At 52.7% G+C, this 24,000-nt stretch overlaps 4 protein-coding genes across 4 annotated transcripts; 1 reads left to right on the forward strand and 3 right to left on the reverse strand.

Annotated features, from left to right (window-relative positions):
• Positions 1 to 4,224: 4,224 nt before the first annotated feature.
• Positions 4,225 to 9,426, reverse strand: PV09_04282 (uncharacterized protein). The gene is made up of 5 exons (XM_016357605.1): positions 8,216 to 9,426; positions 6,946 to 7,228; positions 5,739 to 6,779; positions 4,791 to 5,462; positions 4,225 to 4,706 (listed from the first exon to the last, which is right to left on the reverse strand). The coding sequence occupies exons 1-5, from the start codon at positions 8,216 to 8,218 to the stop codon at positions 4,561 to 4,563; spliced, it is 2,145 nt and encodes a 714-aa protein (XP_016214397.1). The 5' UTR covers positions 8,219 to 9,426; the 3' UTR covers positions 4,225 to 4,560.
• A 7,187-nt stretch (positions 9,427 to 16,613) lies between these two features.
• On the forward strand, positions 16,614 to 17,843 carry PV09_04283 (uncharacterized protein). Its single transcript, XM_016357606.1, has 2 exons — positions 16,614 to 17,359; positions 17,478 to 17,843. The coding sequence occupies exon 1, from the start codon at positions 16,895 to 16,897 to the stop codon at positions 17,198 to 17,200; it is 306 nt and encodes a 101-aa protein (XP_016214398.1). The 5' UTR covers positions 16,614 to 16,894; the 3' UTR covers positions 17,201 to 17,359; positions 17,478 to 17,843.
• A 125-nt stretch (positions 17,844 to 17,968) lies between these two features.
• PV09_04284 (uncharacterized protein) lies at positions 17,969 to 22,858 on the reverse strand (the record flags this gene model as incomplete). The annotated part of the gene is made up of 3 exons (XM_016357607.1): positions 17,969 to 19,388; positions 19,866 to 20,210; positions 20,433 to 22,858. 3 exons carry the CDS (start codon positions 22,856 to 22,858, stop codon positions 17,969 to 17,971), a joined length of 4,191 nt encoding a protein of 1,396 aa, XP_016214399.1.
• An 804-nt stretch (positions 22,859 to 23,662) lies between these two features.
• Positions 23,663 to 23,951, reverse strand: PV09_04285 (uncharacterized protein; the record flags this gene model as incomplete). Its single annotated transcript, XM_016357608.1, has 2 exons — positions 23,663 to 23,768; positions 23,815 to 23,951. The coding sequence occupies 2 exons, from the start codon at positions 23,949 to 23,951 to the stop codon at positions 23,663 to 23,665; spliced, it is 243 nt and encodes an 80-aa protein (XP_016214400.1).
• Positions 23,952 to 24,000: the final 49 nt, after the last annotated feature.

Here is a 24,000-nt window from a genome sequence, read left to right on the forward strand (position 1 = left end):
AGGCAAAAGCCCGTTTCAATTAAGCATTGAAGGGGATAAAATTATAAAATTACGTGTCATGATTCATAGATACCACTAGAAGATCGGCTAATTGCATTAAGCTGATGATGCTTATGACGGAGTGATTTTCACACAGTACTGGTGTTTGCCAAGACTTCCTCTAATCGAGGCTTCGTCAACCTTGGACAACATATTTTAAGCACAAAGGTTATTCGTAATCTGTGATCTCAATTAAGCCCTCGTATGGAAGCCAAATAAGGATATAAGGGCATTCTTGTTGAGTTATTGCCACGGCGATCCGATCGAATCAGGAGCAAAACTTGGTTCACTGTCAAGCTTCCAAAGAAATTCAGATCAGTTTGAAACACAAATATTCCCAACACCCAAAAACCAACAAAAAAAATTCTATCGTGAGCCTTGTGATGGGCAGCAGGTTGGGTTTTGTAAACATCAATTGACAATGGATAGCAAATCAAAAGCCAGATTTCCGATTTACGTTCTGTTGAATGGAGAGGTGTAGTGTGACAATTTTTTTTTTTAAAAAAAAAAAAAAAAAATAACACGAGAGCAGTGCTTCAGCGCAGCGGTCACTCAAAACTACGATTATGTCGGACCTGCCGCTGCTCAATTCGGCGGTAAGATTCCGGATTCCGAACGGCCAGCTAAGCTGACACGAGTCTCTGAGCATATCCGGCGATGGTGATACGCCGTACCTCGTGAAAGAAATCACAAGGGATTAAACGAAACGAAGTGATGACGAAGCTCCAGCAAAACGCCCGAAAAAAATCTGTGTTCATGAAAACTCGAAATCTGTTTCAATTATGACTAGGGATCTACTCGTGATGCTTTCCTTTGGGCTCGACATCTCCAGCGCTTACGTTTCTCTGAAGACGCCCAGAACTTGGAAGTACTCATAGCTGCGGATAGAAAGAAGCAGCGTTCCTCTGCACTGCTTTCTCCGAAGGGTTGATGCCGCTGTTCGTACTTTAGGCAAACTAAAAGAGTCTCTATTTGAATGCAACAACGATTCGTAAGCAAGTAGCAGAATCGAATCGGATATGCAGACTTCCATGTGCAGTTTTGGAACGAAACTTTGGTTTTTGAAAAAAGCAAACTGAAGAACTTGGGAGCGCAAAGGAGAGAGCCTTGGAGAGGCATTGTTTGTTATGCCTCTTATCCTTACTACAGTAACCGGATCCTTCTCAATTGACACGACTCAGACACGCTGAACGAGATGATTTGAATGATATCGCCGTATGGTCCCCGATACTGAGGAGATGAAGTTGAGGTGCCATTTGGAGGACCAGATCGACGTACAGAAATTACGTATACTTCACAAGCCCATATGTTCCTGAACACACAGCAGGAACTAGGATGAATGCACGAGGCCACCTGCACGACTTCGCGAGCATAGATGAAGGACGTCAACGACAAGGCGGGATTTCATGAACATTACGTTTCTACCTTCACAACTCGTCACCGGCACGAGGCTGACCGAGACGGAGGGCTCCCTCTGAGCGTCTGGAGCACGTTCACTCACAAAGACGGCAAGATCTCGCGGGCCATAGGGGGAAAAGTGCCATCATCGCACCTGACACTGCTCAGATGCCCTTCAAGGGATTCTTCCCGACCCCTGGATTGTTGAATGGATGCTTGAAGCACGGCGCGACTCACCTCGCACCGAGAACGAACGACCCGACAGGCGGACTGCTCTTCGTTCAAGGCATTCACACACACACACACACACACTCTCTCTCTCTCTCTCCTCGGAACACGCAATGGCCCTCCCTAACCTCCGGTCCACCGCCGCCGGGTAACGAGATAAAACGGGTTTGAAAATCGTCAGCAGTCCCGCGAGACACAAACCGGGTGAATCCATGCCAAACGCTAGCTTTGCTTGCCCACTCTCGCCGTCGTCTCGGGCCTCGACGCTCTCAAGCGTTCGTCCGGCCGTCGTTCACTTCGTTTCATTGTTCCTTCCAGACGTGCTCCTCACGCCAAGCGCTTTCCAACCTTGACGGACGAACGCCGAAAGCGTTTGAGGAAACGCCAACGAAAGGAGAGAACAACGACCGTCCCCTCCGCTCCACCACCAAGAAGAGAAAAGAAATCGGAGACGAAAGAACGAGAAGCAGAATGGTGCAGGTTTTGACCCGGGCCGCACCCCCGACCCCCTACCTCGCCCCTCCCCCTTTATCGCTGTCTCCACTGCCTTACTATCTCTCTATTCCTTGCTCCCTTCCCGCAAAAAGCAACCAACAATCAGAAGGCAAACACAAAGGAACAGAATAAAATCCCGATTGGGAAAAATAGGAGATTTAATTTTTTTTATTTTTTTTTTTTTTTTGAGGGATGTGGGGGGGGGGAAGAGAAGAGAAAATCAAGACCACTCTCCTCACCGCGCCAAAAAAAATATATATATAAAAAAATTGCCATGAAACAAAAAATATCGTGCTCCACTCAATCGACGACGACAAATCCAATGTTCCAAACGGAGGTAATTAACCAGCGCAAGTAAAGCGTCAAACGGGAGTCAAGGGAAAGGACGAAAGAGGGAGGGGGGGGGGGGAGGCGTTTGTGTGTGGCGGGGGCCGGTGGTTGTTGTGTGGGAACTCTCAGTTCGCTTCTGCGAGCGACTCGACCCTGGCAAGCCACCAGTAATCTCGCCTACCGCATGAAGACCGCCGCCGCTCCGGGAAGGGAAAAAAAAGCGTGTGGAGTCTACGGATTCGTGCGTGTGTAAGCACCTCTGTTTGTGGACGTGTTTCTCTTTGAATTGACTTTTGAGTGTTGGGTTGCGTGCGAGAGAAGGAGGAGCGCGAGGCTTCCGCAGTGTCCAGAGAGACCCAAATCAGCTCGTCAAAGTGAAGCCCGAGCAATGGATGAATTAATTAATCTATTTCATTTATGCTCGTTTTTTTTTGACTTTTTTTTTTCTTTTAGAAGGAAACAAAAAAAGAGTAAAAGAAAAAGCCCCCCCCCCCCCCCCCCCCCCTTTTCCCTCTTAAAAAAAAAGTCCAGAGTCCACCTGTCAACGGCTGTCAAAATCGGGCGATCCGATGCCAAGTTGAGATGAAAAGAGTAGAACGACTGCTACTAACTGCTACGGCCCCACGCCCCATTCTTCATCCTTTCCTTTTCTTCCCCTCCCCCTTGCCACCTTGCCATGCTTTGCTTCATCAGATGAGGAAGAAGTGCCTTGGCTAAGAGTCTCTGTGGTACCTGCATCCGAGGAGCTTGGTGAGGGGGATGTGCCAAACATGCAACTCCTTGCAGCGTGGACTGGTCCTGGCCCTGAAGTGGGGAGGGGAGAGTGGTTTCGCTGTACCCAGGGCACGGAGCCAAAGGTGGGAACCTTGTCTGCTTTTTCTCTTTCGGAGAATTTCTTGGATTGTACAGAGTGCAGACATTTGTGATCCCTGCTATCAAACGTTCGGACACGCGTGGTACGCCAAATTCACCTCCTGTGAGAACACAACTCAACAGGGTCACTCCATGAAAAGCAAACCTGCTTGACTTGCGCTCAGCGCGCTCAAAGAAAGCCATGCGATCCTATCAAGTCTGACAAGAAATTGAGGCCATTGGTCCACTACTTTATCTGATCTACACACGGATGTCGGCGTTCTCGACGCGCTCAAGAGATAGCGTACATCCATAGCGTCAATGACAATAACCGGTATGTCCTTGCTCGTGTGTCATGAAATCGTGAAGGATTATCAGTTGTCATGCAGACCCACCCCTTCTCACAAAATCCTTTCTTCGCATAGTAAGTGAAAAAAAAAAACCTGCTGTACCCGTAATGCTTTCCGTAAAGATGAAATAGAGCCAACGCCGTACCTATCCTCAGAAACCCGACCCTCCCAAAAAAAATGTGTACTCTTAAATCATTCGAAATACGTATATGGATATATCTCATTATGGGGAAGAGTCCGACATCATGGATATGGATATCCGCTATCGTCCAGCCACGGGTCGTCGAGTCAGTGAAACGACTTCCATTTGAAGTATTTTGTCTTTGCCAAAACACAGATAACTTCTATTCGGAAAACTGGACAAGCCATGTCGCGGGCCAAGCAGCAGCCGAACGCCAGTTCCAAGAACAAGTGGCGCCAGCAGTGCTTCTTTCGAGACCGTCCAGGTATCGGGCTGGGAAGGAGAGAGACCAGATGTAGAAAATCAGCCCCCCTCCCCCCTGGTGCCTGCCACTATTCCAGATGCAGAGAAGGGGGGGGGGGGGAGAAGACTCGGCGCACTGGGCGTGGTTGGCCGGAGGTGAAAGAGATGATAGAAAGACATGTTAAGCGGGGGAAGATACCACAAGGGCCTCACGCCCCGGGCTGTCAACATGGATTAGATCCAGGGAGTCAAACCAGAGTGTTTCTGAATGAGGTTTAGTGGAGGTGGGGAAGAGGTTAGATGACCCATGCGAGCCGGGCGTTTTGCAGGGATGTGAATCAAGAGAGGAAAAAACGGCGCTGATGATGTACCATGGGCTCCAACGCTTTTAACCGAACGCTCGAGGGGTAGGGGGCCGTTATTGCGTGAGCCAATTTGTTCTCTTTAAGGAGAGGCCTCTCGCTTTGCCCTCTTGCTCCTCTCGATCCATTTTCGCTTCCCTACTCTCGTTTCAAAGTGCGGCGCAATTGTGGTCACGTCTTGGCCGGCGGCTACCATGGTGCTTCGCATTTTGTTTCGATAAGCGTCCACTGTGGTACCGTTAGCGTTACCGTGGAACAGAATTCTGGTTTTTATGCCGTGTTCTCTTTGAAAAGAAGAAAGCAATTGCTTACAGGAGCGCTGCAGGAACAGTGTCCGACCGGAGAAGACGCGACTCTGACTCCAGCTCATTCGATAGCCAAGGTCGTTGAGCGTGACTTCCTTGTTGCGTTTCGCCTTGCTCATCCGCGGCACGGGAAGCTTCGCATCGGATCCGTCCAAAAGCGGCACATGGACTAGTGTGCGCGCTGCCGGCGTTCCCTCCTGGTCCGCATCCACATCGTCCGGCCAGCGGCCTCGCCTAGGAGACGGAGGAGGGGATTGCATCTCAGTCGGGTACCAGGAGCGCGGGTACACCGAGTTATTTTTGCGGTAAGAGTCCGGCATCTCGTGCATGCGGACCTGGTCAAGCATAACGCGCACTCGCACGCGGGTGCCGCGCTGAGCATCGTCTACGAGAATGAACTTGCGTCGCTTTGCCTCCGGTAAATCGCCAAAGAGCGCGACTGTGTCTACTTCTTCGTCGTCCTTCGTAGTGGCGCTTGTGGTCGCGGCATGGACAGGTGCATGGGCTAGGTGCTCCATCCCGTCGCCTGGAGCTGGCAGGCCTGCATTCACCATTGACTGGCTGCTTGGATATGTAGGGTAGAAGTTGTTCGCCTGTCGTACTTCTGTGGGCGCGTTGCTGGCGCCGGTTGGGGCGTGATGATGATGCGTAACTGAGCCGTCATTGTAATCATTGGACGCTAAAGAACGAAATAGAAAAATTAGCTTGCACGTTGGCATAACCCACCCGGTGGTTTTTGTTTTCTTTGGTTGCGTTGCGTGCGAATGTTTTTTTTTTTTCTTGGTGTTTGTGAGGTTGTTTGTGTAGATTCCGTGATGGGGTCCAAGCATGTTACATCATGAATGTAATTTACACAGTGAAGTGAATTTGGGAAGGAAAGGTGCCCTTCAAATTGACCCATTATCATGTCCGAGCAAAGTAGAAACACATAATCACATCTGGTGATGGAACATACCGCTAACGTCGTCAGCCCCTCCGTGGGGTCCTCCAGCCTGATCATGGTGATGGATGATGTGCTGCCCACCCATGCCCATAGCAGGTTGCCTTGGCCCTGGAGCTGCTAAGCCTGAGGGTGGCATCCCTGCTGGCCCAGGGCCTGCCGGCCCGGCCATGTGTGCACCAGGAGCTGTCGACATTGACTTCCTACTGTTGATCTTTGCCATTCTTCGAACGCGTCTGCTCCTCAGGCGCGGATCCGAGTTGCTGTTTCGCCAACTATCCACCGCCCTCTGTATGAGACCGCGCTTGCCTCTCAAGCACGGATTAAGGTGCGCCAGCGCCCAACCAACCGTGTTGCATTCCGTCTCGTAGTGCAGTCTGTTGCCCTTGTACTGGTCTTTGGGACAGCATGCCCGAGGGTAAACACAGTTCTCAGTCTTGAATTCTTGTGGCAGAGTATCTGTGTTTACCGACTCCACGTCGCACCGGATCGTGTACTCCATCTTCACGCGATCTCTCGAGTACTCGAAAGCGATCCATTGCACCCCGTTCTGATCTTGACGAACAACCAGCGGCGTCGTCGCCGGGATGGGACCAGGCGCGGCGTTAGGATTGATCCCACTCGACCCTCCGCTGGGTCCTTGGTGCATGCCGGGCGGCGGTCCTCCCTGAGGCGCTGACGCCGGGCTCATACCGGGGCCGGGTCTCTGCATCTGGCTCTGCGGCATCTTGTTGCCCGGGCTGCCGGTCATAGCTGAAGTCACGGGGTGCGACGTGTGCTGAAGTGCAGATCCAGGGCCTGGCTGGGACATGAATCCGGTGTTCATCGGCCCTGGCTGAGGAGCACCTGGATGGGCATACGGAGATGGCTGCTGAACGGCATACTGCTGGTACGGCGGGTACATCTGCTGGGGATGCGAATAGAGCGGCCTTCCCGAAGGATCGTGCTGTGGGGACTGAACCGAAGCTGGGGATGCTGATTGTGGGGTGTGGTAGCTTCCCACGTTGGGAAGCGGGTACCTATTCATGGCAGCAGTAGCCATCGGATCAATCTGCTCTGTACGAACTTGTTAGCTACCTCGTTTGGGGGGGGATTGAGCAGTTCGAGAGTCGAAAGGACGCGTGAAAAGCTGGGAGAATCAAAACATCGCGCTCAGACGCGGCAAGTGGCCGGGGGAGGTTTGATGCGAAGAAGAGCAGAACTTGCAGTTTTTTTGACATACCAGAAGAAGAGTAGTTCCCAGAAGCAGCGCTGTTAGAGCTGTAGGGGCTTGGATGCGTGTAGTACGGGACCTCAGGTTGGTTCTGCCCTGGTTGACCTGGAAGCGCCTGAACGTACGGCGATTGATGCTGCGGGGGCAGGCTGTGGCTGGGGATGTGAGGTGAGGGATAATGACCTTGATGTCCCGTCTGAGACTGATGGGGCGAACCGGGTTGATGCTGAATTACACCTGATCTAGGGTGCTGCAGATGTTGCGGCGGTGGTAAGCCGTGATGGGGATGATGCTAGACGCATAGGTATGTCAGTAAACTTTGCAAACAAGATGAAGAAAAAAGAAAGATGCGCGATGCGAGAACTTTGTTTTGTGAGAACGTCGAAACAGAAGAAGATTTGAGTGAAAGGGTAATTGTTCCCAGCCTGCGTGCGCGAGGGTAAATGTTGCGAGGTGTACCTCGGCGAGCTGTGCTTCAGTTAGACTACGCAACAGCGCATCGCCTTGGGCATCAAGCGATCAAAGCCTAAAACAGCGAACAAGTCTCTTGAATCAACAACGAAAAGTGAAGCGTGGTTATGAAAGGATGCCCAGGCCAGTGTTTTGTAAGGCAGCCACAACGCACTACGCGGGAGACGGACCCAAATTTTACGCGCAGTGGCGGTGTGAAAGCATGAAATGCGCTAGCTGTCGCAGTTGCAGTGGCCTCGCATATGATGTGGTAGGAAGCTGAGTGGGAGAGCCAGGATCTTTTGTCGTTATAACAAAAGGGAGGACGTTGAAGAGATCGTGCAAGAGAATAGTAACGTGGGTGGGAGGGGGAGGTGAAGGTTGTTTAAGAAAGACAGCGTTAGGGGAAGTAATTAACAATGATACAAACACCACCCACAACCAACAACAACAACAACAGCAGCAGCAGCAGCAGCAGCAGCAAGAAGCCGTGTGTGTGCAGGTTGTAGTAGACCAGGCAGGGCTTCTGTCGAAGTTGTTTTATGGAGGAAGGATTGCGTGTTCGATAGTGGAGGCGTGGTGTTGGTAAATGGCGGATGGTGGTGGCAGAGCGTGGGCGAGGGGGGGGGGGGGGGGGGGGGGGGGGGGGGGGGGGGGGGGGGGGGGGGGGGGGGGTGCCCGCACTGTTAGGTGGGTGCGGGCAGGTGCAGAGGGTAGGAGAAGCTGGATTGACAGAAAACGACAACAAGGAAGTGCGGGCGGGCTGGCGTGTGCAGGGAACAGGCTAAGGGTAGGAAGGACAGGTAGCTTGGCGGGTGAGAGGGCATACCATGTAGGCGTGCGCGCTTCAGCTGGGGTAACGAGGATAGCCCGTTATGCGGCGGCTTTGTGCGCAGAGAGCTGCGCGAGCAGATGCATGCGCAAGCAAGAGCGTGTTGAGGCCGCAACGGTCTTCTCTTTTTCCTAGCCTTCGAGCGCGGATGCAGGTGAGGTTGGCGGCCCAAAAAACAAATCAACAGCAGCCAGACGCGGATGGTCTGATGGAGGATTTGGAGTCGGAGCTGTGGTCGAAGGGTTGAATCAACGAACGGAGCGGGTTGGATGGAGGCGCAACGGGTAGCCTTGACCTTGGAGTTGGATGACGGGTCGAAGGGAAAGAGAGTAGAAGAAAGCAAAAGCAAACGAGCGAGACGGTTGCGACGCTTCAACGGCTCGCGTGGGATCGGAAGGTTAAAGGTTGCAAGAAAGCCAAATGCGAACAATGCAGCAACGCAGAATCCGGTGCAAAGCAGGCTGGGGACGGGGGAGGTCTCGGGAACTTTTTTTCTGATGGACGCTTGACAGGGAGGCCTACTCACCAGGTCTTCGTCCGCCACAGGAGCTGGCTCTTCCTTATAGCTGGGAGGGCTCTTGGCCCCCTCATGTCGCGAAGCTGGCGACATTATATTGTGATCGCGGGCGACAGTCTCTGTTCTGTCTTGGGGGTCGCGCCAACAATCCCGGCCTGGAGGGTTATGGGATGTTCAACGGGGGTGGGCAGGGAAGCTGGGAAAAGAAAAGGCGACCAGGTCGAGGGCAGCGTCCGTGCTGGGCTTTCAGAGAGCAAAAGCGCAGACGAGCCAGATGGCAGAGCAAAACGAAGAATGGGCCGACGACACAGCACAGGACGCGCGCCGGGGCACCCTGTCGGCGGATTGCGTGCCTTGGCGATTAGAGAGAGAAACGAAACGGGGTCGGCGACGCGTACGCCAGCCCAGACGAGGCCGAGGGCGAGGACGGGCGGCTGGGCGAGCGCAGCAGCGGCGGAGAGAGCGGGTCGAGGACGAGCGCTCGTCCGTGAGAGCGGTGCGTTGGGCAGGACAGAGAGAAGAGCGACGACTGTGCAGCAACGCGCGCTCGCTGGCGGGCAGACGGTGCGGGCATCAGATGTTGACAGGAAGTGACAGGGAAGCAAGGTGAGCAGTCAGTGACAGAAATACCCCGGTCGGCCTGCGAGTGGAAATAAATTAAGGCTGCGTTGTGCTAACGGCGCGCGGAGCATGCACGGCAGAGGAGGAAAAGAGAGCGCGCCCGGGGGCTTGCGGATCCTGGTCGGGCGTGCAGATAATTTTTTTTCGTTACCGCTTTGCTCGCCGCGGCCCCGGCTCCGACACAGCGCGCGACGCTCGTCGACGACGAGCGGAGGGAAAAGAACACTGTGGCCAGTCCGGCGGCGCGGCTGCGGTGCCGGCCACCCCCAAGCCCTCGCGCCACCGCACGCAACGCCCACACACGCCCGCACGGCGGCAAGACGAAGGGAAGAGAGCGGCCCAGTGGCCAGAGCACGATCGAAACGTGAAGAGGACGCGACGGCTTGGATCGAGCGCTTTAGAGAGGAAATGGTCGTCGCCCTGGCCCTGTCGTATGCGCTACGGACGGAGTCCTTGCCACTTCGAGCGGCCACTGAGCAGCCCACCCTTGGCCCGCGGCCGTCGGTGCTCTCGGGCGAGTGGTCCTAGGGCCTGCTCGTCTGAGGAGAGATTGAGACGCCGGCGAGGGGCTGGGGCCTGCAAACTCGACACTTGGAAATCCCGATCAGATGCCTGCCCGTTCGCGATTGGGCAGCGGCGGCTTCTGCTCCAGCAAGCTGCCGGCAGAGGCGGGCGTGCGGGTGTGTGGGTGTGTAGTGTGCATGTGCGAGGCGATGACACCGCGACACGAACTGCCTGCGCCTACGTCCCTCCTGCCCCCGCCCGCTCCAAAATAGTAGTTCGACGATTGTGTTCTGAGGGCGGGAAAGACGGATGGAGGGACGGGAACGCAATCGTCTTCTGAACGGCCTGGAGGCTGGTTGGCTGGCTCGCGGGCTGGGGCGCGCGCACGCAAGCAATGGGAACCAGAGCTGTCGACCCGCTTTCAACGACCAAATGACGATCGAGAACGACAGCCGGCCTGGAAAGCCGTTGGGCGCGCGAAGGCAAGGTTGCGCGATCTAAATCGCTCTCGGCCTAGTCGCTTCTGCGTGGCGGCGCCGGGTTGTCGCGTGGAATCAGATACACTGTTGGGGAGGTGGGAGGAGACTGGTGGTGCCCGTGAAGCCCAGCCGAGTGCTTTGAAATCTAATTTACCTTACGGAGCCATCCTCGGCGCTTTTTTTTATTGACTCTCCTCCAGTTCATGCGCTGGTACACTACTACAGATCGATGCGAGGTTTGTGGCCTATGGCCGGCTTGCTGAAGCTCATGATTATGATGTGCTCAAACGATTGCACAAGAAAAATTAAAAAAGCTGACGGCGGATCCTGCCGTTCAGTACGCATGCCGTGATGGATCGCAGTTCATACTGTGGGAGCCTTCTGCGAGCGGCAGCAAGAAGGAAGAAGGGACGCTCAGGTTCCACACTTTCTGCCTCTTTGTTCATCCGCAGATAGCGTTGCGAGCAAGACGGGCTCTCCGTGCATCTCTTGCATCGTACTTCTGACGGTGCTCGTCAGTCTCACCTTCGGTACCGTGCCCTCTCTGGACCATACCATACATGCCCGGCCCGCCAATTTTACCCATATTTTTTTCATTTCGGTACGCTTACGCCATGAGACGTTTAAAACGCACTAATGTGCTGCGTTATGTAAGTCATGGACATGCGTTTGCGAGAGTTTCAGATTCAGCCACTTGGAGCCTAAGCAGACTAAGCTGGCCAGCCAGAAGTCCACCATCAGACGAACCCCGCAGGCACACGCTGACGGGCTGCTTTGTTGTCAAATCGAGAACAGAACGTGCAACGGTTTCACTGCCACTCTCTTTTGCGTACGATGTGTGCATAGCCGGCGGTTCTGGGCTTTCCATCGCGACGCCGGCGATGATGCTGATGTCGTCGAGAAAGACGGCCGCCGTTTCCAAAACACGCCCGCTAATTACTCGACACTCCTGTCATTCATGCGAGGCTTCTCTGTGACCGACGGTTCGCACCAGTAAGGTGGACGCGACCTGTTCGTCGTCATCTCGTCCTGCGTGTCTGAGATGAGATGGCGTGCCGTTTATGCGCAGATTCTGAACCGATCGAAACCCGAGGCAGCAAAAGTCAGCTGCTGAAGCGAGTGTCCTCTGACGACGACCTTTTCCACCTATCATCAGCTTTGCTGGATATAGGTGTTACATCTCAGGATGCATTGACGACGACCCGCTCGTGACTCAGAACATCAAACTTTTTTCTTGGTGCAAGACTACGACCGCAGATCGGCCAGTCCGCTCATTACTCTTTGATATCGAGTGATGCAAGCCAACCAAATGCCATCAGACGAAGAAGATGGAAGACGCTGCCTTTTTTTTTTATCGATTCTGACCCGCTTAGCATAATCGAATGACCTGATAACGCTCTCTGCTGACGAGGGTATGCTTGCATCAGACTAACCATCGTTCGATCGCTTAGATCAAAACACTGAACCGGTCGTAAAGAAACGCAATACGACGCCCGCAGCCGGCCTTTACCGTGTAACAGAAGCAGCTTGCCCCATTTGTCACTTGTGCCCACATAAGCGCTCGCTTAGTTTGTGTGTGGTTGGGTCCTTGTACCAGCGATGCCGACACTCACACACGCAAACTCTCCCACTCACTCACTCACACGCACTCACATTCACGAACCCCAGTCGCGACCATCCTTTCCTGGTCTTGCGCCATCTTAAGGTTCGTTCCGTCCGCTGCAATTTACCACGCTCCATTACCTGTGATCACGCACGAGATGAGATTTGTGATGTTGACTCGAGGCCCACCTTTTTTTTTCCTTTGCTGTGTGCGTGGAGGGCGTAAATTAAGTAATGGGACGGGGCACATACGGCTCTCGCTCAATCAAACGTCTCCCACCTTCCCCCCCCCTCTCGTATATCGTGAAATCAATGCGCCCGGCGCCTTTCTGCTCACTCCGCACAATCTCTGCCGACGCGCCGGCGCGTCAAAGAGTTGTACTTGGTGCGATTCGGGGCCGCTCAAGACTCGGACGAGAAGACTCAGAACGCTCACGGCCATGTCTGGAATCAGACATCTCCCGAACCTTTTTTGCACAGACCCCGTCTTCTGCCTTGGCACCATCTCACCTCTCTCTCTTTTGCCTCTTCGCTCTGCGCGGGAAGCTCAATTTGCCGCAACCACTTGCGTCTCTGGCTCATATCGATAACGGCGCCGTTTGGAGGCAGCGCAGCAGCGACCAGTCTTTTTGGTGAAACCGTCGTTGCACGACGAGAGCTCATCGCCCGTGCTTGAAACGCTTTTTTGCGTTCGGCCATTCTCCGGGTTTTGTCGGTGAGTTTCCACCGGCCAAATATTGAGAGCGTAGCACAACCGACTTGTGTGCGTTTTCGCATTCTCCATCGCGGATCGGACGCATCACCTTTGTTCGCCGTCGCAGCACGTATACCACACAAATTTTTATTATCCTTCCGTTTGCCGATGAAACTCTCAACCATCGTCCTTATCGTCCGCAATTTCGCGCGCACGAAATTGTGCGTGACCAGTGCGCGCGCTCACCACAAATTGCGGCTCGATGCCAAAGAGTGATGGACTAGATTTTCCCAACGTGTACTCCGTAGTTGTGATCAACGACGAAAGTGAGCGCGGGCATGGGAAGCGCTGTTACCGATGGCTCTAAAAACCTGCTTTGTTATTACAAACTGGAAATTCGTCCGAGCAAACTCCCTTCTTTCCCTTCCATGTCCGTTTCTCTTTTGGTCTCTTCCCTCCCTCCCTCTCTCTCTCTCTCTCTCTCTCACTCTCTCTCTCTCACACACACACACGCACTCAGTTCGCTCACTTGTGATGGACGCTCTCGTCTGGTCGAGGTGTCATCGACGCCCTTTATCAGATCGTGTGACGTGCGTTTGCCCCGATGGCGCGAACAGGCTTTGGCTTCCAAACAAATCGCACGAGGCTGGAAGAATCACGCTGGTGACAGGGCCGCCAGGCTGAGCGCCGGGCCTGCCTGTCAAAAAAGCAACCATCGGTGATCTCAGTTCTGTGGACGCTCAACGGGCCCTGGACGCCAACCTCGTGCGTCCGAGAGCGATGGAGCAGGGAGCTGGCGAGGCGTCAATGCCCCGGCCTGTAGAGGGTTTTAGTTTCTCTGGCGGTTCCCCCTTCAATATTAGACAGTTCGTGCCGCTGACAGGTATTTTGCACGGAGGACCCGCTTTTGTGTTCCGCTTTGTCGGGAACGCCTCTTTTTCGTTCTCTGACCTTGCGACTCGTTCTCCCAGCGGAGATTCGAAAAGCTGACGCACTGCATTTCTGCTCGACACGTTCCACATGACGTTTGCGGAAAGCTCGGTTAGACAGCTGGAACCCGCACTTGCGGGCTGCTGATTCTGCCTCGTCCGACTTCAATGCGCGGCCGGATTTGCACGGCGGGAAAGAAAAAGACCGCATCGATCGTACGCGAAGACAGAGGCAGACAGTGGTCTCCAGCCTGATTCCGATACGTACAATCGGCCTTCACTGCTCAAGCCCGTGCCCACCCAGCGGGGAGGGCCTTGTCCTCCTCGGAGTGCTCTCCAGGCTCCCATGCCGTCGCTCGAAGGGGGAACTCCCAAGCTCCCGAGCATCAACCTTGAGGGTTTTGCCAGCGTCGACCAGGAGCGAAATTTCCCGGAATCTAAAACCTTTATCTCAAGATCTCGCAATCATTGACCACGGGGCCCAGTTTGCGATGGCCAAGTAGCGCTCCTCCTTGGAGACGAATGGTGGCTGATCGGGACATCCACTTGCTGCCAGCGTTTCTGCGCATGCGCGTGAGCGTGCGGCATCTCGTTTCTGCTCAATCATGAGCTCTCGCTCTCGAATGATGCTACCACTACTGCAACCGAGGTCAATCACGCAGGGTCGAACATCCCTCTCAGCACATGGAAGACTTGGCAACGGTGCATAAATCCGACCATCCGCCCAGCTCTTGTTCTTCAGGTGAAAGTTCATTCGCCCAGGCGTTCTGTCTAGATGGCGGCACTTGTTGTGCGCAGGGGGAGCCCTGGTCGAGGCTTCGATTCTGACAGCTTGCAACGGCGGGGTCACAGTTGCGAGACCATGCTCGTTGATCGAGAATGATGGGCTGAGCAACGCATGGCGGGAATAGTGGCGCCGTCCAAAAAAACAACCTTCAAAGAATAGCGATCCGCACATCTGTCTCGCCCCAAAGTCCGACCAGAACTGCCGTTGGTCCCGCTGGCTCTTTCGTCACAGACCGTCTCTCAGCGCCAAAAACCGTGATGACTTGCTTATTCTGTTCCAACGGCTCCTGCAGGCACTTTGCGTGATACCATTCGTGCGTCGCTCACGTCGGTTAAATTCCTTGGTCTAGACTCAGCTATATTCCGTATCGTTTCTGTCAAACAACGCTGCGAAATAGTCGAGATGAAAAGGACCAGCGTTTCACGCACTGTGATTGGCGCATCCCATCGTCCAGACATGCAGCTTGGAGGCAACAATGCGACCATCCTCTAACCACAACCACATCACAATTTTTGGACGTGCATTCCTAGCTGTGCGTGTGCCTTCTAGTTGATCTCGTCCCCTTAGGGTCGGTCTTACGGTGGATCATACGACGGCGAACATTTTCCGACAAAAGAAAACACGCACTTCAAGGCGAAAGTTTCCACGTACTGGCCACGACGCTATTGTTCGCCTCGAGCAAGATAGGCCCGTGCGCCTATAATGGAACTGTTAAGATGCCATCACCAAGTCTGGCTACGCGCATGTCTGAGACGAAAGCTGCCTACGTGTCATGCAAAAGAGGAAGAGACTGGTGAAGATCAGAGTGTAGTCAGGCGACTTTTTACTGAAGCAGCATTGCCACCGCTATTTCCAAGCTCGATTACCACCGCGACGGGCACGCCATTTTGTGTTAGCACCATTCTCTGCCATCTTTTGCGCCGGCAAAGTTTCCAAATGCATTTTTGACCATCCCCAGGTGTGTGCTCGCCGCAGGGGCGTCAATAGTTGCTTGCTCCTGAGCCCATGACGCACATCCATCCATCCAGAGGCGAAAAGTAGAGCCGAATGTGGTTTCGTATCGCTCTTTGCGCGAATACACCCCGAAGGGGAGCATCGTTGCTCACAAAACGCCTCCACGATGTTGACTTTTCCGCACTACGTGACGAATACCGGGTTGTGACGCCTCAAAGCGCATACTCCTCCAACGCCTAACGGCTACCATGGAGCATAAACACTAAATTTCCCGGTTCATCAACTGCGTGGCACAGATCATGCTGTGCACTGTCACATCCAACCCACACGCCACCAATATGAGCTTAGCATGAATTGAATGTAGCACTCTGCTTTTGCGGGCTTTTTTCTTCAAGATTCCCGTTCATGCTTCATGCAGCAACCATCCCTCTTGGTCTGTCCCGTTGGATTACACCACAGCCTCTTAATATCGTTAAAAAGGCGAAACCGCGGACCCATATCGGAACCATTTTTACGCAGAAGATGTGTCCATGTGACGGGTATTACTATTGTCGCATGCGGATCTTAGGGCCGGTAAGTAGGGCAGGCATGGGTGAGGCAATCTAGGGCAGCAATTGGGCATTTTGGGGGAGCAGTGGAAGGACCAAGTTAGGGGATTAGGTGCTTCTTCGGAGTGTTTGCCGAACTGCCAACACTCTAGCATTGACAACGGGGCGGGTAATGAAATGAAGCGAACTTATTCCCACCTTCCCAAGAGCAAAATATCGGGGGCAGTAGTCTGGGAAGTCGATAGTCGACGCTCCAACCACCCGCCCCCCTAGGGAGCGACAGCATTGTTTAGTTCTCACTGGCCATTTCCGAGGACAACGAGGTTAGCTGCTGCCTTGGGAGATGAGCTTGAGTGGACGCGAGCAAAGACCGTCTCGGTGAGTCACTTTCGGAGCTTTAGGGATCCACTACCGTTTACAGGGCACCGGTGCCGTAGTAGATTGTCGACGGCGAACTACTCTGGTCGGAGCTAGGAGGCGTAAATGTTGGTGACCTTCCCTTTGAGCGTCAACTGCTGTCTGCCCAGCATTAAGGAAGAAATTGGTCAATAAAGGTGAGGTCCATCGGTCGTGCGGTACAGTCGCATGAATGGGCCCGTTCACAGGAGGAAGGGCCCTCTAGGTGTCATCCGAATGTAGTCGGCATTTCGATGCTCTAAGCTGCCATAGTAGCAGACGTCGGCAAGCTGAAAGAAGATTTTTCCGTATCCAAGACACGCAGCTGCGATGTCGTGCCGTCGAGAATTCAGAATCCAGTCCCTCCCAAGAGACATCGACGACTTTAATAGACGTCCAACAGATCTTGAATGCCTTGCCGTTATCCCTGGACTGTCCACCTCAGACCCTCAAGGCCCTCCCAGAGGCTGCCTACGGGCTCCCTGGCTGGCGTACCCACTGAAGAAACCCCCCCAGTAACACCAGCCTACGAGGACTCAAGGGGAGGGGAGCAGGAATCCACCAGAGGCCGGTACTAGTGCTGGTTCGTTTCCGCAGGCTCTCTCCATCGCACCCTCGAGGCTTCTCCGTACCCTCGAAGCGTCGATGAGCGAGCATCTCGGCCAGCCAGAGTCTCTCTGGGTACCTTGCATCTTACAAGAGCAAGCGCCGCCTGCCTCTTCGCCAGTCGCTTCTCTGACTCAGGCTTCCTGCGCTCGACGGAGACCGATGCGGTTCTTCCAACCCTCTTTCTTTTACTACTTCGTAGCAGGCCCTGCGCCCGGGCTGATCAAAGATTCCCTCAGAACTACAGTCATGGCACCCGCCGTGCTTCTGTGTTTCTACAGGCGACGGCCTGACGAGAAGGGGGCCCCTTCGCCTCTTACAAACGAGCCCGTCGGCGTAGGGTAGTTTTAACGGTGTCATGTCCTATCAGCGAGCGTGGACATTATTCCGGACAAATCCAATTGCCACGTCAACGGTAGGATCCATAAAGAATCCGTCTGCCGGCTTGTCTGTCGTACAAGATCCAACTAAACCATGGACTTGGAGTGGAGCGAAACTTGCAATGTAAGCTTGCTGTGAGACTACGCTGCTAATGACCTAAGACTTCGAGCCGAAGGTGCCCTTACGGCGTGGAAAATCCTGCAACACTCAAAAACTCGATTTGATGGCTAAGATTTATAAGCTTTTTATCATGATATGCTGGAATCTTTGCGCGCGTAGAACAAACACATGGAGGGACAACAAAGAGGTGGCAAAAATACATTTGGGAAACATAGTAAGATACTATTAATCGGCAAGTAAAGTTGGATGGGATATCTATCATACATTGACAATACCGTGCGAAAGACCGGCGAGAAGAGATGGAAAAAAATTAAGAGGGTATCGAGGACCTCATACACATGTACTAGCCAGCCACAGACACAGAACGCTTTCATCAGTCTCGTAATGCATGTAGGCGATGCCCTTGATGGATGAGAGAGAGCAATCAAGATTGCAACCCCTCTGTCATCAACACAATCTTGTAAACACCGATTCTTTAGTCTTCCCCTCATATAGCTTTTCCTCCTTTTCTTTCCTTATGTCGCTGTTTCATCTTTATTCCCTTTGATGATGTCTCGGCTACCGTAGGGTCACGAACCCAACACAATCATTCGAAAACCGGCGTGACTCGGTTTACAGCTCATCTTTAACGTTTGCAACAGCAGAGCTAACACTGCCCGCGGCTTCTCCCATTCTGCTCTTCATAGCGTTGACATTATCTTTCATAGACCCAGTAGCTTGTGCGGCGAGATCCTCCAATCTCGCTTGTGCACTACTGAGTTCTGCAAGTATTCTCGCGTGTGCACTCTCTAAGGCTGACTTTTCGGAGTAGTAGACGGCCTCAGAGACCTTTGAACCGGCCGCAGAATATCCCTGAGCAAACTTTTCGGCAACAGTGGCTGCGTTTTCTGCCGCAACAGACGATACAGATGAGTAGACGCTGGATGCAAGAGAGCTTGCCGCTTCAAAGCTACCTGTTGATGTACCGTAGATAGCCTCACTGATAGCTTTCTGAGCGTTCTCGCCAATATCCGCCAAACCTGCTTGTGCCCTCTCCAAGAAGGATGCGGGTGTGCCGTAAACGGCAGCCGACACTTTCGATGCGGCATCCGCAGCTGCGCTGCTTGCTTTCTCGTAGAGATTTGGCTCAGTGCCATATATCTGGGTACTCGCCGCATCAACAACTGAGTTTATCTGCTCAGAGGCCCTTGAGAGAATAACTTCAAGAGTTGGTGGAGGAGTGAATACAGAGCTTGCAGCGCTAGACGCCGAAGCATACAACTCACTTGCCAAAGAGGATGCAGATGATGCGTAATTCGGCATACCCGTGTAATACGCCGAGGATAGACGAGCCATCATACTCTCAGTAAAGTCCGGCTCTTTTCCAACTAGTAGCTCATTGAATAAGCCAGCCAGAGCGGCATACTGAGACGCTGCGGCATCTGTTGCCTGAGCAGCGTATTCGCCGGCTTGTGAATATGCGGATTCATGCCATGGAGCTGGTGTACCATATATAGCAGAGCTAGCACTTGAGATTAGTGAGTCCCAGTTAGCAGACGCCCGCGATGCAGCAGCATCTAGCCATGGCGTCGTTGATCCAAAAAGCTGTTCATTAGCAGCAGAGGCAAGATACTCGACATTCCCAGCGGACGTGCCGAAGACTGCTGACGATGCGCTTGCTGAAGCCGCTGCTAGAATATCTGCAGCTTGCGATTTTGCAAACTCGTACTGCGATGCCGCTGAAGCGAGAATGCTCTGCGCAGGTGACCTCTCTTTGTCATCTACAACTTCATTGATCGATTGTACTAATTCATCATACACAGACTTTGCAGCAGACACGGCACCCGTATACTGAGCTTGTGCCAACTCGAGCAAAGTTTGATACGCTGGGGTTGGGGTGCCATAAACGGCTGTCGATGCCGCTTCCAGGAACCTCGAATACTGATCGTGGGCAAAGCCGATGCCCTGGTAGTATTGCTTCTGTGCTTCAGCAAGGTATTGCTGGTGAGCAGGGGGATCCTGTAGTCCAGCTGCTGACTTGGCCTTCTCGTACCTGTGCGTTGGTGATCAGCATCAAATAATAACAAACGGTCGAGTTGCCTGATCGGGGATGAATAGCAAGGACATGGATAGCATGGCCATAGCCAGCGCAAGGGGAGAAAAGAACGAAGAAAGCGGTGCGAAGTCATTACTAGGTAATCAAGCGGGTGTGAGAATGCCCTATCACCGATGGCTATGCATGCATATGGCCGGTTTCGAGACAAATGACCATAATCATGCTAGGACTTATGCCGCGGTGGGGCAAGTTTTGGCCCGTGGCGATTGCAGCAACCGCGAACTTCAAGCCGATTGTGCAAGCGCAAGGAAGGAGCACCCCCTCATGGGAAATCCACGCCTTGTCAAAGACAAATCATCAACAGGCACGCCCACGCTTTTGTTCCAGGTGTACTCTTCGCACGGATTGGGATGCTTCCGGAACTGAAGACTCTGTTCCGAATGCCAAAAAGAGAGGGGTTTCGATTGGACTTACTGCGATGATGCTTTACTCAACCCTTGTTGCAGTCTTTCGGATGCAACGGACGATACTGACGCGTAGACACCCTGTGTTGGACTGGCCCACAAATGTGTGATTGATGCGGTGTAGCCAAGGATGCTCTCTAGCTTTTCGCTGGCTAATGATAGTGACTCGGAGTAGGACGACTCGATAGACGATATAGCCTCTTCGTAAGCCGGCTTTGGTGTACCCGCCACCTCAATTGAAGCTTTGGAGTACTGCTGCTTAGCCAGGTTAACAGCCTCGTCGAACTTCGCAGACGCTTGGGAGGCAATAGAAGCTAGCACTGGCTGTGGTGTACCGTAAATTGCATACGAGGCCCTGAAATGTTCATAGTCAGATTATGTCTGAAGAAGTTTATTCAAGCAGAACTTGAACGAAGCTAAGCCCTAGTGGACGACCTCATTGGCCCATGAATGAGGTCGGTAAGTTTCCCTCGAGCACGAACGCACAGGAGATGCTGAATACGTCCACAATAGCATGTTACGTTCAAGCTTGCTGTCGAGAAGAGAGAAGATGAGAATGATAAAAGATTATACGTACGCTGTGACCGCCTCATGGTACCTTTTAGTTAACTTGTCTTCAATGCCCTCTAACTCACCCGTAGGTGTCCCATAAAGCGCCTCGCTCGCTGCCGTTAATGCCCTCGCGATCTGTTCACCGGCCACGCTGGTAATACCTTCCACGATGCCTTGTGTGGGTTCAGCAGTGAATCCTTTGAGCGCCTCCTTAACTACATCCGTGAGCTCAGAACCCTTGTCGCCCGCTATGGCAAGGTATTCGGACAATGTGTCATCAGCATCGAAAGGGTGATCAAGTACGATTTGCTTTTGTCCAACATCCGCAGCCAAGGCACCAGGAATGCCAAACACTTTGGAGGAGGCTGTAGTCAACTCGTTAGCAGGTTCATTGGATGAGATGCTGTCGGACGCAATAGAGGGAGCCTGGGGGGAAATGGAGGGAAACGCGTTAAATGCTTCATCCTTGTCGGGTGAGGACTTCGATATAACAGATTGAGTGCTAGGAGATGCTTCAGAGTGTTGTAGGTTCGCAGAGATGGATGCCTGAGAATTTTCAGGAGCAGGCGTGCCGACAACAGAGCGAGCTTGCTCTGACTTGTCCTTTGCAGCCGATAAAACGCTCCGAGGGGCGTTTGCAGCTGAAAACGACGCGGAAGAGGCCAAATCATCCATTGAGCTCGTAGAGGCAAGTTTTACACTCTCGTAGGCACTCCCGACGGAAGACATCGCTTCTTCAGTCAAAGCATCGACGACTTCAAGACCATCCTTGAACAAATCTGCGATCGATGAAGTAGCAGCTCCAACGGCAGCGGAAAGTCCCTCCGCTGTTCCATCGGATGGCTGTGATTGAGCAACATTCTTCGAATCTCCATGACTTGCATCAACCACCTTCGCTCTTGGCGGTACAACCTTGCTTGAGAAGTCATCTGTAGAATCTCGTGCTGCAATCTTCCACTTTGATGCATCTCGAAGTCTGACAAGCTCAGCAACCGCGTTTTGTGCCGATCTTATGGCGACCTCGCGGACACGTTCGCCCTCAGCTCTGGCAGCTTCAAGCCCCTTGTGCTTCAACGCAGCGTCTTCAATTCCGTGGCGCCAACTGTCAAATTCAGACTTTAGATCGTGATATGTAGCCCAATCCTCGTACGTCACGCCCTCCATGTTTGCCCAACGCATGCCAATTTGTTGAAGACCAAGGTCGCGGATCGAATCTACGATCTTCAGAGTAGATTCCAGAGCAGCAGTAACAAGGGAAGTAGTATCAGCGTCATACTTATTTTCCCATTCTCTAATAGCTTGCGCCTTTTCTTTGATTGCTGTGCCCGCACTACGGACTGTCTGCACTACCTTCTCGTACAAGGCGTCTTCAGCATCCTGGTCCGCATCTTCCGGCAAATCTTGGATCAATTCGATGATCTTGGCTTTAACGTCATCAATGACAGTCTTGGCTGTTTCGTCGAGTTTGATAACAAGACCATTAGCAACACCTTGGGCCTGATTTTCGATCTGTCGTGATGTGATTTCCTCGACACGATTTCTAAGGTCAGTGGTGCCACGCTCAGCCGCCAGCGCGAATTTTCGCTTCCAGCCGCTAAGATCAGATTGGATTTTCTCGCGAGTATCATCCTCAACTACGGGATTTGAGGACGAGGTCGGGATAGCAGTCTGCCGCTCGGGTGATGCCGATGCTGAAGGTGTGATAGATACATCCTTTCCAGTGACGCTGCTCATAGATGTAGGCTCGCTGTTGAGTTCCCCGGTTACAACATTCTGCATGTTGCGCGCGTCTTTATACCGACCCACACGCTCCATTATTTTGGTCAGCTGTGGTTCGACGTTTTCCCCATACAATAGGACGAGCATAGGCCACAGCTTGCGTCTCAAAAACTCGAACGAAACTTGCTGCGCATAACGTACGTTCGGAAAGATGATTTCGGTAGAAATATGGTGTCCGTGCTTAAATGCCTGATGAAGCACTGGCACTGCACGGTAATATAGTGGTATGATTGTGGTGTCGTACATATGTGCCACCTCAGCGAACACTTCGCGGGTATATGGCTTTACGATGCTGTAGACCTGATCCACATGTGGCCCCAAGGTCTGGTCATATTGTGCACGCGCCCACTTCCTCCGAACCTCTAGGCGGGGTTTCAGGGTGCTGGACCACGTACCTTCAGCGTAGTCCTTCAACTGTGCAACGCAGGGCGCGCCGTACACTGTGTATTTCTCCTTTGCAAAGATAGCAGCCGGTGCAACAACATTCCTGTTCAGACTGTCGACATGGGGTTGGGCCCGATCGATATAAGTCTTAAGGTAGATGTCGTAATAAGGCTGAACATACGGCATAGCCTGATCCCGAAAATGCAGGTATGGCCTACAGATCTTCGGTGATTCATCAGAAACGTTGGCGATCGTACTAGGACAGCGGAAAACTGCAGTGATTACCATGTACCACAGCAGTAGCCTAGACCATCAAGTGAACAGTTAGCCTGGATTCAAAAACTTGAAAAAAGTCGATAGTGAGTGCTCGGTTGCCAGTGGACCTGCCAGGATCGAATTTAGGGATGATTGCATTTCGACCCTTAGTACGCTACCCACATATCTGTAAACGGGACTTTGCTTAATCGCGGCATAAATATTGTCACAAAGAAGCGCTCGGGGTTGCAATTGCTTTCCACAGAGTAAGCAGCAAGGCCAGTCCATTGAATGGGAAGTGAGTCCACGGTATTAAGGAATATCTGAGAACGTTCAAAACCGACTTCGGGACATATCCAGCCGCTATGAAAACCTGTGGATTAGCTGGTCTCGCGACGACTATTTAGGAGCATTCAATGGTGGCATTGTCGTGCCAAGTCAGATAACGCTTTACGTTATGCTCCGCAAGTAGACCCTGTGCCCGAATATATACATCTGGGAAGTCAGGATTGAGCAATATTGTACGAAAGATTACGTGCGAAGTAGCTTTGGTAGTCCTAGAGAAAGCGGCAATCCTGATGTCTCTCGAACTGTTGAGATAACCGTAAAGAATAGGATCCTGGGCTCAAGGAACGAAACTACATTTTAACCATGTTGCCGTTCTTCGAATCCTAAATGGAGGAAGTGTTCAACCGAGAGTGAAAGGGAGGTTCGCTGGGTCTTCTTTCTCTCTGCCAACTCTTTATTCTGGTTTTTCTGCTGCAAGCAGCGATCTCCTAATTGGTATTCGTCTCAAGTTTATACAGGAATACCATCCTCTAACAAGTTTTGGATGTGTCACTTTATGTAGCCGCAACTTTTGGATGGCACCTTGCCTGCTTCTAGAGCTATCTTTCGGTACAAGATTTGGTAGATGGACTGGCACCGGCAGCAGAATCGTAGCCTGAGAGAAGAGGTTGCACAAGTGAGGAGTAAGCATAAAATCATACCTAGTAGCAATGCTGAGAAGACCACCTAGAAATCCCTTCCCGGCGGGCGCAGAAGCCTTACGCGGCGGAGAGGTAGACTCAGTGAATGCATTTATCTGCGGAGCCTTGAGTGAGCCATTCGCCTGATTGATGTTCATGATGAATTTGAAGGTGCGTGTCGAGGCGACAATCGTATGTTCGTTGCAC

This window comes from Verruconis gallopava (genome assembly GCF_000836295.1).
Source record: "Verruconis gallopava strain CBS 43764 unplaced genomic scaffold supercont1.12, whole genome shotgun sequence".
NCBI classification, from domain to species: domain Eukaryota; kingdom Fungi; phylum Ascomycota; class Dothideomycetes; order Venturiales; family Sympoventuriaceae; genus Verruconis; species Verruconis gallopava.